We start from the raw sequence: 14,974 nt of genomic DNA, 5'->3' as shown, positions 1-14,974 counted from the left end.
TCAGTCCTGTATTGACTCTTGCCTTCTCATAGTTGTCCCCTTCTCTGCTGTGCACGAAGTTAGATTCTTGACCCTTTCCATACTCTCTCAGTGATTACTTGTTCTGGAAACTTTGTTAAGCCCTCCCTGCCTTTCACTTTTATCGTAATTTTCCATGCAACTGAACCTACCCCCCCCCCCACTATTTCATGTAAAGCCCTATCCACTTACCCAGTTATATGATTCGTCAGGTCTCTGGTCCCAACCTGATTCAAGTGACCCATCAGAACAGCTCCCTCCTTCCTCAGTACTGGTGCTAGTGTCCCATGAATTTGAATCTGTTTCTCCCACGCCGATCTCTGATCCATTCGATGACCTCTTTAATTTTGTCGAAGCTGTGTCAATGAGCTCACAACTCAGGCGGTAATCCGGAGATTATTCATTTGGCCCCTCGATGCTCAGCAGAACCTCTTCCCTCTTTTTGCCCATATCATTGGCCAACGTGGACCATCAAAACTGGATCCTTCCCCTCCCACTCCACTTTTGCAGCCCAGATGAGATATCTTGAACCCGGGCACCAGGCAATCAACACAGCCTTTGGGACTCTTGATCCTGGCCATAGAGAACAGTATCTATTTCCTTGATTATACGGTACACAATTACAACTATATTTCTCTTTTCACCCCCATCTTGAAAAGCTCCCTGTACCACGGTGCCCTGGTCAGTTTGTTGATTCTCCCTGTACCACGGTGCCGCGGTCAGTTTGTTCATTCTCCCTGTACCACGGTGCCGCGGTCAGTTTGTTCATTCTCCCTGTACCACGGTGCCCTGGTCAGTTTGTTCATTCTCCCTGTACCACGGTGCCGCGGTCAGTTTGTTCATTCTCCCTGTACCACGGTGCCGCGGTCAGTTTGTTCATTCTCTCTACAGCCCTCACTCTCATCCACACGGGAAGCTAGAAACCTGTTAGGTAAGCCCTAGGGCGAAGGCTCCTTCAGCACTGTCTCCTGGATCCCACTACCTGCCTTGCTCATAGTCACACCCTCCTATCTCTGCCCACTGACTGAATTCGAGGTAGTTAATCTCAGGGGCGTGACTGATGTCCAAAACACTGCGTTCCAGTAATTCATCCCCTCTCTGATGTGCCACAGTGTTTGAAGCTCTTCAACTCTGAACCAGAGTTCCTCAAGTACCAACACTTGTTGCCGATGTGGTCACTATGAACCCCAATGGGATCTGCCAGCTCCCACATCACACAGTTACAACACCTCACCTGGCCTGGCAATTCCATTTTAATTACTTAGTTCATAATTTGATTTTTAGAAGCTTTCTCCTGGTCATTTAGTTTGTTAGATGTGACCCACACTTTACCTTCAGTTAGTAAGTAACCTATAATAGAAAGCCAAATTAGTAGCTATCACCACTCAGTGAACTGACTGCTTTCCATGTCATATCCCATTTAGCGCTGGGCTCCTGGTCCTGTTATAAAAAACCTTACCAGCTGAGCCAAGAAAGGCAAGTAAAAGACCCCCTATTCCCCTTGGCACCAAATCCCATGCAGCTTCCAAATTCCCCAAACTGTATACTCCCTCACACTGTCTCACTCTGGATGGGATCGCTCCCTCTGATTAGGTGCACACCTGTGACCTGTGAACTTTTGTACCTTATTTAACCTCCTTTTAGCATTTGAATGGTCCAAATTGAAAAATAACGAGCAGCAGAACTTTAGTTTAAACAAGATAAATGGTTAGTTTATTACACAACTATTGCTGAAAGTTACTACATACAAATGATATAGTTATTAACTTGAATGCAGGTATAAGCAGTTAGTAACAAAGATAAAAATACAGTCTGTTATCATTGCTTGAAGAAACTTTGTTTTCTGAAATGACTGGAATGTAACCACTACAATGGTTTTTCGACTCAAATAACTGTGTCCACAGGTGGACTGAGCATAACAGACTCTGGGAAAACAGGCCTGCACATTCTGACCTTTGTTAGTCTGTTTCATTATAGCAGTTTTGTACCGGTTAGCCTCCCTCTGTTTCACTCTCAGTCCGATAATATCTGATAGTGTGAAGTGTAGTTATCCATGCTCCAATCAGAAATGGTCTTGTGGTACGATCACTGAACTTGTCTTTCAAATGTGATTCAGAAAGTGGTGGTGAGCTGACCTCCCGAGCCGCTGTAGTCCACATGGAAGGGTGTTTTTTATCAGGATTTTGACCAGTGACACTGAAAGAACGGGGATGGTGGGTGACTTGGAGGGGGACTTGCAGACGGTGGTGCTCGCATGGATCTGTTGCCCTTGTCCTTCGAGATAGGGAGTGGCTGTGAGTTTGGAAGGTGCTGCCTGAGGAGTTTTGTCGAGTTGATGACATCAGGAATACAAATAGTTCTACAACGCGATGGTTGAGTTCTTGTGCAACCCCGCATCATAGAAAAATTGCGCTTCAGAAGTAACACTGTTGGCGATGTAATCAGGTTACAGACTACACACATTTTAAAAGTTAGTGCTTTCAAAACAGCGTCCCCAAGTCATCGATCATGGTACAGCGAATTTGCGTTTATGAAGCAAGTGTGTAGCAGGATGCCTCAGCACCGACATCTATTACAAACCCACTGCCTCCCACAGCTACCTCAATTACACCTCCTCCGACCAACCTCCTGCAAAAATGGGATCCCGTACTCCCAATTCCCCCGCCTCTGTCATATGTGCTTCCAGGATGCGTGATTCCACTCCAGGTCATCCCAGATGTCCTCCTATTTCAAGTACAATAATTTCCACTCTCCCATGATCAACAATGCCCTCATCTGCATCTCCCCCATTTCCTGCACCTCTGCCCTCAAACAAAACTCCCCCAACCACAAGCATAGAGTCCCCCAGTCCTCACATTCCACCCCACTAACCTCCAAATCCAATGCATCAGCCTCTGCCACTTCCGCCACCTGCAGTCTGACCCCACAATCACAATGATATTTCTATCCCCACCCGCCCCCCACCCCCACCCCCATCTGCTTGATGCAGGGACCAATCCCTCTGTGACTCCCTCGTTGGTCCACATATTCCACCAACCCTTCGTCAACAGCTGAAACCTTCCTCTCTGACCACAGGAGGTGCAAAACCTGCCCCCACACCTCTGCCCTCACCTCCATCCATGCCCCAAAGAATCATCCAAAGTCCAGCAGAGATTCCATGGGACAGCACGGTGGTTCAGTGATTAGCACTGCTGCCTCACAGCGCCAGGGACCCAGGTTCGATTCCAGCCTCGGGCGATTATCTGTGCAGAGTTTGCACATTCTCCTCGTGTCAGTGTGGGTTTCCTCCGGGTGCTCCGGTTTCCTCCCATGGTCCAAAGATGTGCAGGTCAGGGTGAATTGGCCAGCGAGTGTGAACCTGCTGGGCCAAATGGCCTGTTTCCACACTGTAAGGATTCTATGATTCACATGCATTTCCTCTGACCTGATTTACTGCAATTATTGCTCCCAATGTGGCCTCCTCTACTTTGGAAAGAATGAGCACAAACTCGGGAACCAGTTCAGGGAACATTGCTGGTTGGTACACTCCAATCAACCCCACCTCCCAGTTGCCATCCATTCAAACTCCCCTCCCACTCTCCCAACAACATGTCCATCCTGGGCCTCCTCCACAGTCACAACAAACTGGAGGAAGATCACCTCATCTTCCACCTTGGGACCTTACAATCAGACTGCCTTAACATAGAATTCACCAACTTCCGAATCTCACCAACACCCACCTCATCCACCTTCACCTTGCCCCCTTAACCTGACCCAACCTGTCCATCTTCCTTCCCACCTATCCACTCCACCCTTCTCACTGACTAATCCCAGCCACCTCCTACCTGCATCCAACCCAGCCCCACTCCCTCCCTCTATTAATTTCTCAGCCCCCTTACCCTCCCCAGTCCTGATGAAAGATTCCAACCTGTAATGTCAACTCCCCCCTCCTCTGATGCTGCTTGACTTGCTGTGCTTTTTCCAGCTCCACTCTTTATACAGTTCAAGGGATATGGGTCAAATGCAGGCAAATGGGACAGTTCGATTAAGGAAACCTGGTCAGTATACATGAATTGGACCAATGAGTCTGCTTCCTCATGTGTGATGCTATGACTATGAGATCCTAAACGAATATCTCTCATCAGTATTTACTATGGAGAAAGACATGGAAGCGAGGGAATTTGGGGAAATAAATAGTGATATCTTGAAAAGGGAGGACATGCGAGGAGGTGGTGGAGGTCATAGAACACATAAAGCAATCTGATGCAGTGGATCCCAGAACATTGTGGAAGGAAATTGCTCGGGTCCAAGCGCAGACATTGGTGTCATCAACACCCACTGGTGAGGTGCCACAAGACTGGAAGATGATTAATGTGGTGCCATTATTTAAGAAAGGCTGCAAGGAAAAGCCAGGGAACTACAGACAGATCGGCCTGATGTCAGTGGTAGGTAAGTTGTTGGAGGGGATTCCGAAAGACAGATTGACATTCATTTGGAAAGGCAAGGACTGATTAGAAAGAGGCAGTATGGCTATGTGAATAGGAAATTGTGTCTCACAATCTTTGACTGAGTTTTATGAAGAGATGACCAAGAAGAGAGACGAAGGCAGAGTGGTAGACATTGTCTACATAGACATTCACAAGGCCTTTAACAAGGCTCCCACAGGATTGACTGGTTAGTAAGGTTAGACCGCATGTGATCCAGGGAGATCTTACCAATTGGATACAAAATTGGCTTGACTTTAGGAGACAGAGGGAGGTGGTAGAAGGTTGTTGTTCAGTCTGGATACCTGTGACCAGTGGCGTTCTGCACGGATCGGTGCTGGGTCCACTGTTGTTCATCATTTATATAAACATAGGGATGAGAATATGGGAGGCATGGTTAGTAATGACACCAGAATTGGTGATATAGTGGACAGTGAAGAAGGTGATCTCAGAGTACAATGGGATCTTGATCAACTAGGCCAGTGGACCAAGAAATGGCAGATGGAGTTTAATTCAGATAAATAAAACATTTGCATTTTGGTAAGGCAAACCAGGGCAGGATGGACAATGTTAATGGCAGGGCCCTGGGGAATCTTGTCAAACAGAGAAACCTAGGGGTGCAGGCACATAATTGAAAGTGGCATCTCAGGTAGACCAGGTAGTGAAGAAGTCATTTGGCACGCTTGCCTTCATCAGTCAGAGCATTGAGTATAGGAGTTAGAACATCATGTTCTAGCTGTATGATATATTGGTGGGGCCATATTTGCTTCCAATTCTGGTTGCCCTACTACAAGCAGGATATTATTAAACTGGAAAGGATGCAAAAAAAGGATGTTTCCAAATCCAGATAGCTTGGGTTATAAGGAGAGACTGGATAGGCTGAGACTATGTTTTTCTATGGAGCATATGAGACTGCGGGGTGACCTTATAGAGGTTTATAAAATCATGAGGGGCATAGATGAGGTGAATATCCAAGGTCTTTTCCCCAGGGTAGATTAGTTCAAAACTAGAAGGCACAGGTTTAAGGTGAGAGGGCAAAAATTTTAAAGGGACTTGAGCGTGAACCTTTTCACACAGAGGGAGATGCGTGTGTGGAATAAGCTGCCAGGGGAAGTGATAGACGCAGGTACAATTACAACATTTCAAAGACAAGGAAGTAGATAGGAGACATTTAGATAGTTCTGAGCCAAACACAGGCAAAAGGGACTTGTTCAGTTTTCAAAATCTGGTCAGCATGGACGAGTTGGGCCAAAGAGTCTATTTTATGTATAACTCTATGACTCCATGACACTATGACTCTATAAGAGAAAACTAAGTGTTACTGAGGGTTAAAGGGGAATAGTTAAATGGGAAATGATGGGGATGTCATGTAAACTCTTTGCCTGAACTTGCTGGAATCTTTGCTCTTGCCAGGCATAATGAGTGGGAAATGTCAAAACAACAGTGAAGGGAGCAAAACGTGTGAAATCTTCGGATGGTGCCCAGTCGAAGATGACAGCGTCATTTCAAAGTAAGGATTCTTATCTGACTCCACGCCTAGCAACCTTTGTGTTGCTTGTGAGAGAGACCAATGTACATGGCTCTCTAAATCTAAACCGGTTCCTTCCTGTTTATAAAGTGCCAAAGAAATTTAAGACAAAGAAACCACACAGCACAAAATGTGAAAGCTCTTGATCCAGTGTTCAGAGAGTTTAGATGCTCCCTCCCTCCATCACTGACAGGCAGCAGTGTACACCATCTACACTGTACTGCATCAACTCAACAGGACTCCTCAGGGAACACTTTACAAACCTGTGACCACTCTCATCCAGACAGAGAAGGCCAGATGATTCATGGGAACGCTATCACCTGCAAGTTCCCCTCCAGGTTTGGAAACATATCACCGTTCCTTCAGTGTAACTGGGTCAAAGTCTAGGAACTGCCTCTCTAACAGCATTGTGGGTCCTACACCCCAAGGAATGTAATGAGTCAAGAAGGCAGCTCAACACCACCTTCTCCAACACAATTACAGGTGGGTTACAAAGGTTGGCCTGTGGCCAGTGAAGCCCACATTCTGCAAAGAGTAAAAAACTGATTAAAATAATCAGCATTGGAGAGCAGTCTGTGCTGTCTCTACCCTCCCTACAACACCGGTGCTTGTGGTGTCAGGAGTTCAATGGGAGGAGAGGTATTTGGTGTCCGTGCTGCTGCAGTACTCTGAGAGACAGCTGGCAGCTAAGGGCCAAGGACAATCCAGAGGCCAGAGCTGCCCCTTTCCCTGAGGAAATGGGGAATTTTTGGGATAGACTAGCCAGAGCCCCCTCTTACCTGTAAATGTTTAAACGATTAGCACTGAGTGCCAAGCTTCTGAAAAGTACCTTGGACATAGTCAGCAAGTCAGATAGTGAGTGAATGGGCAGCTACACAGTGTTAGCTGGTCACTGGAGGATATTACACAGAAACAATTCACAAAGGGAAAAGAAATAAAGAACATGGAAAAGTCATACTCACATACTCCCAACAACAGACGAAGACACACAGAGACGAAGACACCCTTTTCACATGCACTCACATACACACACACACTTCAATGCACTGACATACACCCCCCCACCCACCCCCCCACACACACCCACACACACACACACAAATATACACACACATGCACTCACACACATGCACACCCACACACTAACACACAGACACATGCGCATACACACATACACACACACACACACATGCACACGCACATATTCAAATCCCAACATAGTAGCTGTTGGAATTTGAATTTGATTAATATATCTGAAATATAAAGCCAATCTTGGTGATTCAAACCATGACAACTACCACCGATTATCATAAAAACCACCTGGTTCATGCATGTTCGTTTGGGGAGGTCCTTACCCAGTCTGACCTCTATCCGCACATTTCACAAAAGAGGCAAAAACAACATTTTTTCACACAAGTGTGCTGACACAGATAGACATACCCACCCAGACACTCACACCACTCATGCACACAAATGGACACACTCTGAGCCACACACTGACACATTCTCACATAGACACATACCAACCCATCCACACAGTCACATACAATCAACATGCAATCGCACATTCATGCACATGTACTCCGACACATATACACCCACACATACACTCATGCTCACTTATGTACAGGAGGTACAATATACATCTGAAACACTATCTGACAGTCCGGTTAAGTGTGTCTTAGTTTCTGATGTTGAATTATAGCATCTGCTTTGTTTTAAGAGGGTGAGATTGTCAGTATTGATTCATACCATTTACAGACTCACTGTGGCTATGGTGTTGAAGAGAGATGGGTCTCTGGTCCTGGCGTGTGACCCACCAGCCTGGGCTTTATGTAGGGATCAGGCTCGCTTCTGCTGAGATCTGTGGGTTGTTACATCCTCCGCTTGGGATTGGCACAGGCTTTGTGGCACTTTGGGTAGACCTGGGCTATCCACATTGCTATCACTGCTCTAATCAGACTCCATGCAAAATAAAACGATCTGCCTAATCTTCATGAATTCAGCTCAGATTCCCAGCCAGAATGTGCCTCCACGTTTGTGGTGGTCTGTGTGACAAACTGGCTCCTGCTACAATAAAACATTTACAGGCCAGGAAGATGGGAATCACACAGCCAACAGGAATGCACCTTCTGATGAGCCATTATATAATAATGTAAAACAGAAGGAGGCCATTTGATCCATCATGCCTCTTCTGGCTCTTTGGAAGAGTCACCAACACACATTTTGCCCATTATTTTTCAGCTTTACTCCCTCCTTCCTGATCCAGTCTCCAGTGGAAACAATTTCACCCTATCTCCTGCCTCTCAAGCATTCCCAATGTAAAGTGATTCCCCACTGGTGGCTGTTTCCCCAGCTACTTTGGCTGTAAGTGTAGAATTTCCCCTCCAGCCCTTTCTGCGTGTTTTCCTTTATTCATTGATGGGCTACAGCCATCTCTGGCCAGACCACCATACATTGACCAGAGGGACAGTTGAGAGTCAGTCACATTGCTGTGGGTCTGGAGTCACATGTAGGCCAAACCAGGTAAGGATGGCAGCTTCCTTCCTTAAAGGACATGAGTGATCCTGTTGGGATTTTCAAACAATCAACAACGATTTCATAGTGGTCATTAAACTCTTAATTCCAGATTTTCTTTTATTACTGAATTCAAATTCCATCATCTGCTATGTTGGGTCTCTGGATTAACAATCCAGTGATAAGGCGAAAGTGGTTACTGCAGATGCTGGAGATCCGAGTCAAGGTTAGAGTGGTGCTGGAAATCCAAGGAGCAGGAAAATCGATGTTTCGGGCAAAAGCCCTTCATCCTGATTTTCCTGCTCCTCGGATGCTGCCTGACCTGCCGTGCTTTTCCAGCAATTTCTGTTTTTGTGTCAGTGATAATATCACTAGGCCATCACCCCACCCACCTCTCGTGTGGAGCAGACCTAATAGTTATCCCTCACTGTCATTTTCATGAATATGAAAAATCTCTGCACAACTTGCATTGCTTTGTGATAAATCGCTTGAGTGATAATTTGAGAACACAGATGCAGGGAGTTTAAAATGTGGCTAATATTGTAGTTCGGGCACTGTCCACAATGCTGATGTTGAAAATCTCTGCATTGCTGATAAACTCAATGCAACTGCAAGCCCCGAGATGTGATATCGTTCATTTTACATCCAACCCAAGGTCAAAATGACCTCCCTATGCCTTTCATTAGTTTATCCGCGAGACAGTTTATCTGCTATACTAATGCAGGCATCTTCTCCCGTCCTCTCCTCAGTCCACCGTTGTTGATGGCTGCAGAAAACTTCACCATTTTTATCAAGAACGCAATCACTTTTACAGCCTTTGGTGTTTCAAGGTATGTCTGGGAATGTGTTTTGTTTTAACTCTTCATTGTTAAAATAAAAGTGCATTTTCTCTTTAACTTTATCAAAAGCCATGTTTTCTAGGCGGAATATAGTGGAATCAGTAACCAAAGCAACTCTGAAAAATTGCACCTACCATAAGGTCCATGACCCTCTATGTCCTGTGTTCCGTTTGGGATACATTGTTGAAGAACTCCAGGAGAATTTCTCTGTCTTGGCGTATAAGGTAAATGTAGACTTGCACAAGGAGCATTGGCCTCCAATTAATCAATGCCACTGCAACTAGCAGATAGCAACTGTAGCTCGCTCAATTTAACATGACCGACACCGCATCATTTAAGGATGATAGACACACATTCTGGAATGCTAAATCCTGGAGCTCACTCCCAGACAGTGTAATGGGCTTAACTGCATCCAATATACTGCAGCAATTCAGGAAGGCAGCTCACCACCAGACTCACAGAATTATTAAAATGCAGAAGGAGGCACTTCAGCCCATCGTGTCTGAACAGGCTCCCTGAACGAGCATAATGACTTAGCTCTGAGCTGTGACCTTTTCTCCATTACCCTGAAGATGGTTTCTACTTAAGTGATTATCTAACATCCTCTTGATTGCTTCAATTGAACCTGCTTCCACCAGATTTCAAGGCAGTGCATCCCAGACCCGAACTACTCATTGTGTGGAGAAGATTTTCCTCACGTCACATTTCCTTCTTTTGCATATTATCTTGTATCTGAGCCCTTGTGTTCTGAAACTTTTTTATGAGAGGGTGTGGTTACTCCCCATCTACGCTGTCTCTTGTGATTTTGCAGACTCCAACCAGATGCCAAGGGCAGCTTCGGTTGGGCAGTACATACTGGGCAAGTCAACAACACGCACAATCCATGGAATAATGTGTTTAAAAGGTCTGATGGTGTGATTCTGGTCACAGTGTGTGTTTCTGTGTCTTGTCCTGTTGAAGGGCGGTATGATCGGGATTCTGATAGATTGGAACTGTGACCTGGATTGGTCAGAGAAACACTGTAAACCCACATACAGCTTCCATCAGCTTTACGGGGGAATGGGCAAGGATCAAGTATCAGCGGGATTTAACTTCAGGTAAGAGTCTTGCAGCCAGAATTGGAAATTGAGTGTTTCATGAAGAAATGCAGGGTTTTGTTTGGTAATACCGTCTGTTGGTGCAGTGACACATGGTATCAGATTGTGTCTTTTGGATTCCACATAACTGGGTTAATCTTAGTTGTGGAAAAGTGAAAAGGGCTGCTTAACAGCAAGGAGAGCTCAAGGGCTGGTCAACTCTGCTAGATATAAAACTCTATTCTTGGGTGTTAAAATAAGTGGTTAGTGAGATAGTTGTTGCATTGGTCCGAGATTCAGGAAAGGTTCCATTGGATTGGAAGATAGCAAATGCAAGACTTTTATTCCAAAAGGGAGAGAGAGAGAGAGACAGAAAGCTGAAAGCTAGAAGTTTTAAATTGAGGAAATGTTTGAAGCTATTATTAAACATTTTCTGACAAACTAATTCGAAACGTTGAAGATAATCAGGCCGAATGGTTTTGTGTAAGGGAAGGTCTGTTTAATCAATTTATAGGAGTTATTTATTTAGAGATTCCTACAGCAGGCAGATAGGCCTTTCAGCTCAAACTGCTCCGTGCCGACCAAAATGTCTACCCACACTAACCCCATTTCCCTGCACTTGGCCCATATCCTTCCAAACCTTTCCTATCCATATATTTGTCCAAATGCCTGTTGTGGTTCGTAGCTAGTTGGTGTTCGTGTATACGGATTGTTAACTGTCTTCCTGTTTGTCCTATGTAGTGTTTTGTGCAGTCCTTGCATGGGACTTTGAACACTACATTGGTTTTGCTCATGTTGGGTATCGGGTCCTTTGTCCTGGTGAGTTTTTGTCTGAGAGTGGCTGTTGATTTGTGTGCTGTTATGAGTCCTAGCCCACGAAATGACATGACCAGCTATCCTTAGTAGCCACACACACAGATGACAGGCAACATGGGTTCAACTGGGACAACACTACTATTATAGGACAAGCCAAACAGAGAACAGCCAGGGAATTCCTAGAGGCATGGCACTCATCCACAGATTCAATCAAAAAGCACATCGATCTGGACCCAATATACCGACCACTGCAACGGACAGCTGGAACTGACAACCGGAAGTGGCAGATTCAAACCACTACAAATGCCGGAGGAAAGATCACAGAAGCACTTCACAGGAGGCTCCCAAGCACTGAGGATGTCACCTAGACAGGGGACGAAACATCTGCAACACAAATTCCCAGCTCGGCGAACAGAACCACAACAACGAGCACCCGAGCTACAAATCTTCTCCCAAACTTTGTCCAAATGCCTTTTAAATGTTGTTAATGTACCCGCCTCAACCACTTCCACTAGCAGCTCATGCCATATGTGTGCCATCCTCTGTGTAAAAAAGTTGCCCCTCAGATTCCTTTTTATTCTTTCCCTTTGAACCTTAAATGGATGCCCTCTAGTCCTCAATTCCCCAAAAGGACTGAGTGCATTCACCTTTTCCATGACTCTCATGATCTTATACACCTCTATAGGATCCCCCCTCAGTCTCCTATGCTCTAAAGTAAAAGTCCTAGCTTGTCCAACCTCTCCCTATAACTCAGATCCTTGAGTCCTGGCAATATCCTTGTAAATTTCTTCTGCACTCTTTCCAATTTAATAACATCCTTCCTGTAGCAAGATGACCAAAACTGAACACAATACTCCAACTGCAGTCTCACCAATGTCCTGTACAATTACAACATAACGTCCCAATTTCCCAATATAAATGTCCTGACTGATGAAGGTCAGTGTGCCAAAAGCCTTCTTCACTGCCCTGTCTACCCGTGACTCCACTTTCAGAGAACCATACACCTGAACTCCAAGGTCCCTCTGTTCCACTACATTCCCTAAGACCTAACATTCACCATGAAACTCCTATCTTGATTTGACGTTCCCAAATGCAAGACCTCACACTTGTCTATGTTAAACTCCATTTGCCATTTCTCAGCCCATTTCCCCAGCTGATCAATTTCTGATAACCTTCCTCACTGTCCACGATACTGCCTATTTTACTGCAAACTTACTAATCATGCCTTGCACATTCTCATCCAGACAGCAATGGGCCCAGCACCAATCCCCGAGGTAATCCACTAGTCACAGGCCTCAAGTCTGACAAACGTCCTTCCTCTATTACCCTCTGCTTCCTACCATTAAGCCAATTGTGTATCCATGGATTCCATGCGATCTAACCTTCCAGAGCAGCTTACCATGTGGAAACATATCAAAGGCCTTTCTGAAATCTATATAGACTATATCTATCACAAGGGAAGGGGCCATATTGGACCTGGCGTTGGGGAGTGAGCCAGGCCAGGTGGTAGAAGTTGCAGTGGGGAATTTCTTTGGGAACAGTGACCACAATTCTGCAAGTTTTAGAATACTCGTAGACAAAGATGAGAGTGGTCCTAAGGGAAGAGTACTAAACTGGGCCAAGGCCAATTATATCAAAATTCGGCAGGAGCTGGAAAATGTGAATTGGACACAGCTATTTGAAGGGAAGTCCACATTTGATATGTGGGAGGCTTTCAAAGGTAGGTTAAAGATAGTGCAGGATAGGCATGTCCCATTGAAGGCAGAGGATTGAAAAAAGGGCAAGATTCGTGAACCGTGGATGACAGGAGAAATTGTACAACTAGCCAAGAGGAAAAGGGAAGTGTACATAAGGTCCAGGCAGCTCAGAACAGAATGGGCCCTGGAAGAATATCAGGAGAGTCGGACAAGTCTTAAACAAGGAATCAAACAGGCTAAAAGGGGTCATGAAATAACTTCATCGAGCAGAATTAAGGAGAATCCCAAGGCCTTTTACTCATATATAAGAAGCAAGAGGGTAACTAGAGAAAGGATTGGTCCACTAAAGGATAATGAAGGAAGGCTGTGTGTCAAACCTGAGAGAATGGATGAGATTCTGAATGATTACTTTGCATCAGTGTTCACTGAGGAGAGGAACATGATGAATGTTGAGATTAGAGATAGATGTTTGTTTACTCTGGATCACATTGACATAAGGAGGGAAGATGTGTTGGGTAAGCTAAAGGACATTAAGGTGGACAAGTCCCCAGGACAGGATGGGATCTATCCCAGGTTGCTGAGGGAAGCAAGAGAGGAAATAGTGAGGCCCTGACAAATATCTTTGTTGCACCCTTAAACACAGGTGAGGTGCTAGAGGACTGGAAAGTTGCTCATGTTGTCCCCCTGTACAAGAAGGGTAGTTGGGATATTCCGAGTAGCTACAGACCAGTGAGCCTGACGTCAGTGGTGGGAGAGTTGCTGGAAAGGGTACTGAGGTTAAAATCTATTTATATTTAGAAAAGAATGGGCTTATCAGTGATGGACAACATGGTTTTATGCGGGGGAGATCGTGCCTTACCAAATTAATAGAGATCTTTGAGGAAGTGACCAAGTTGATAGATGAAGGAAGGGCTGTTGATGTCATATACATGGACTTCAGTAAGGCGTTTGATAAGGTTCCCCATTGTAGACTAATGGAGAAAGTGAAGTCATATGGTGTGCAGGGGGTTCTAGCAGGTGGATAAAGATATGGTTGAGCAACAGGAGACAGAGAGTGGTAGTTGAAGGGAGTTGCTCGAAATGGAGAAAGGTGACCAGTGGTGTTCCACAGGGGTCAGTGTTGGCGCCACTGTTGTTTGTGATATACATAAGTGATCTGGAAGAGGGTCTGATCAACAAGTTTGCAGATGACACAAAGATTGGTGGAGTAGCAGAAAGCATAGGGGACTGTCAAAGAATACAGGAGAACATAGATAGACTGGAGAGTGGGTGGAGAAGTGGCAGATGGAGCTCAATCCAGGCAAATGTGAGGAGATGCATTTTGGGAAGTCTAATTCTAGAGCCAACTATAGAGGAACCTTGATTATCTGAATATCGGATTCTCTAAAGGGGATCGCAAGGTCCTGATAGAAACATTACGTCAAAGAGCTGATTCATCCATGATCGCGTCTTTTGTGTACAGGTACAATGATTAAAAACAAACTCGGCTCACTGAAATGCTGCTGAGAACAGTCCTGGGTGGAGGGGTGGGGGGTGTGGATGTGTGGCGGATCGGACAGGGGTCGGATGGTGGGAGAGAAGAGGAAGGGAGGGTGCGGGGTCGGGGAAACGGGTTTGGAATCAGGCAGGGGATGTTTGGTGGGGCTTAGGGTGGCTGGGGGATGGGCAGGGGGGCAGTGTGGGAGTGGATGGGGTTGGAGGTTGGGAGTTGGGGGTGGGTAGGCAAACGGGAGGTGGGGTGGGTTCTCACATGCAGTGTGTTTTTGCCTAGTCTGAATGGGGAACAAACTTCACAGAAACGTCCGAGTCCCAGAGAAAATCAATTAACCCAATAATCAATTATCCGAACGAAATACTGCCCACCTATCTTGTTCGGATAATCAAGGTTCCTCTTTATACTGTAAATAGAAGAGCCTTGGGTAAAGTTGATGGGCAGAGAGATCTGGGAGTGCAGGTCCATTGTACCCTGAAAGTTGCTGCACAGGTGGATAGGGTGATCAAGAAGGCATATAATATGCTT

The 14,974-nt window shown here is 45.5% G+C and overlaps 1 protein-coding gene across 3 annotated transcripts in view; it reads left to right on the top strand.

Annotated features, from left to right (window-relative positions):
* p2rx1 (purinergic receptor P2X, ligand-gated ion channel, 1) overlaps window positions 1-14,974 on the top strand; it is a 106,848-nt gene that overhangs the window by 69,884 nt on the left and 21,990 nt on the right. For all 3 annotated transcript variants that reach the window (XM_072589317.1, XM_072589316.1, XM_072589315.1), the window contains exons 5-8: window positions 5,895-5,991; window positions 9,276-9,356; window positions 9,448-9,589; window positions 10,326-10,462. In XM_072589317.1, coding sequence (XP_072445418.1) covers window positions 5,895-5,991; window positions 9,276-9,356; window positions 9,448-9,589; window positions 10,326-10,462 — 457 coding nt within the window. The remainder of the gene's footprint in view (window positions 1-5,894; window positions 5,992-9,275; window positions 9,357-9,447; window positions 9,590-10,325; window positions 10,463-14,974) is intronic.

The sequence above is a fragment of the Chiloscyllium punctatum genome, chromosome 19, assembly GCF_047496795.1.
Source record: "Chiloscyllium punctatum isolate Juve2018m chromosome 19, sChiPun1.3, whole genome shotgun sequence".
In the NCBI taxonomy this organism is placed as follows: Eukaryota; Metazoa; Chordata; class Chondrichthyes; order Orectolobiformes; family Hemiscylliidae; genus Chiloscyllium; species Chiloscyllium punctatum.
This window is presented reverse-complemented; position numbering and strand designations above follow the sequence as displayed.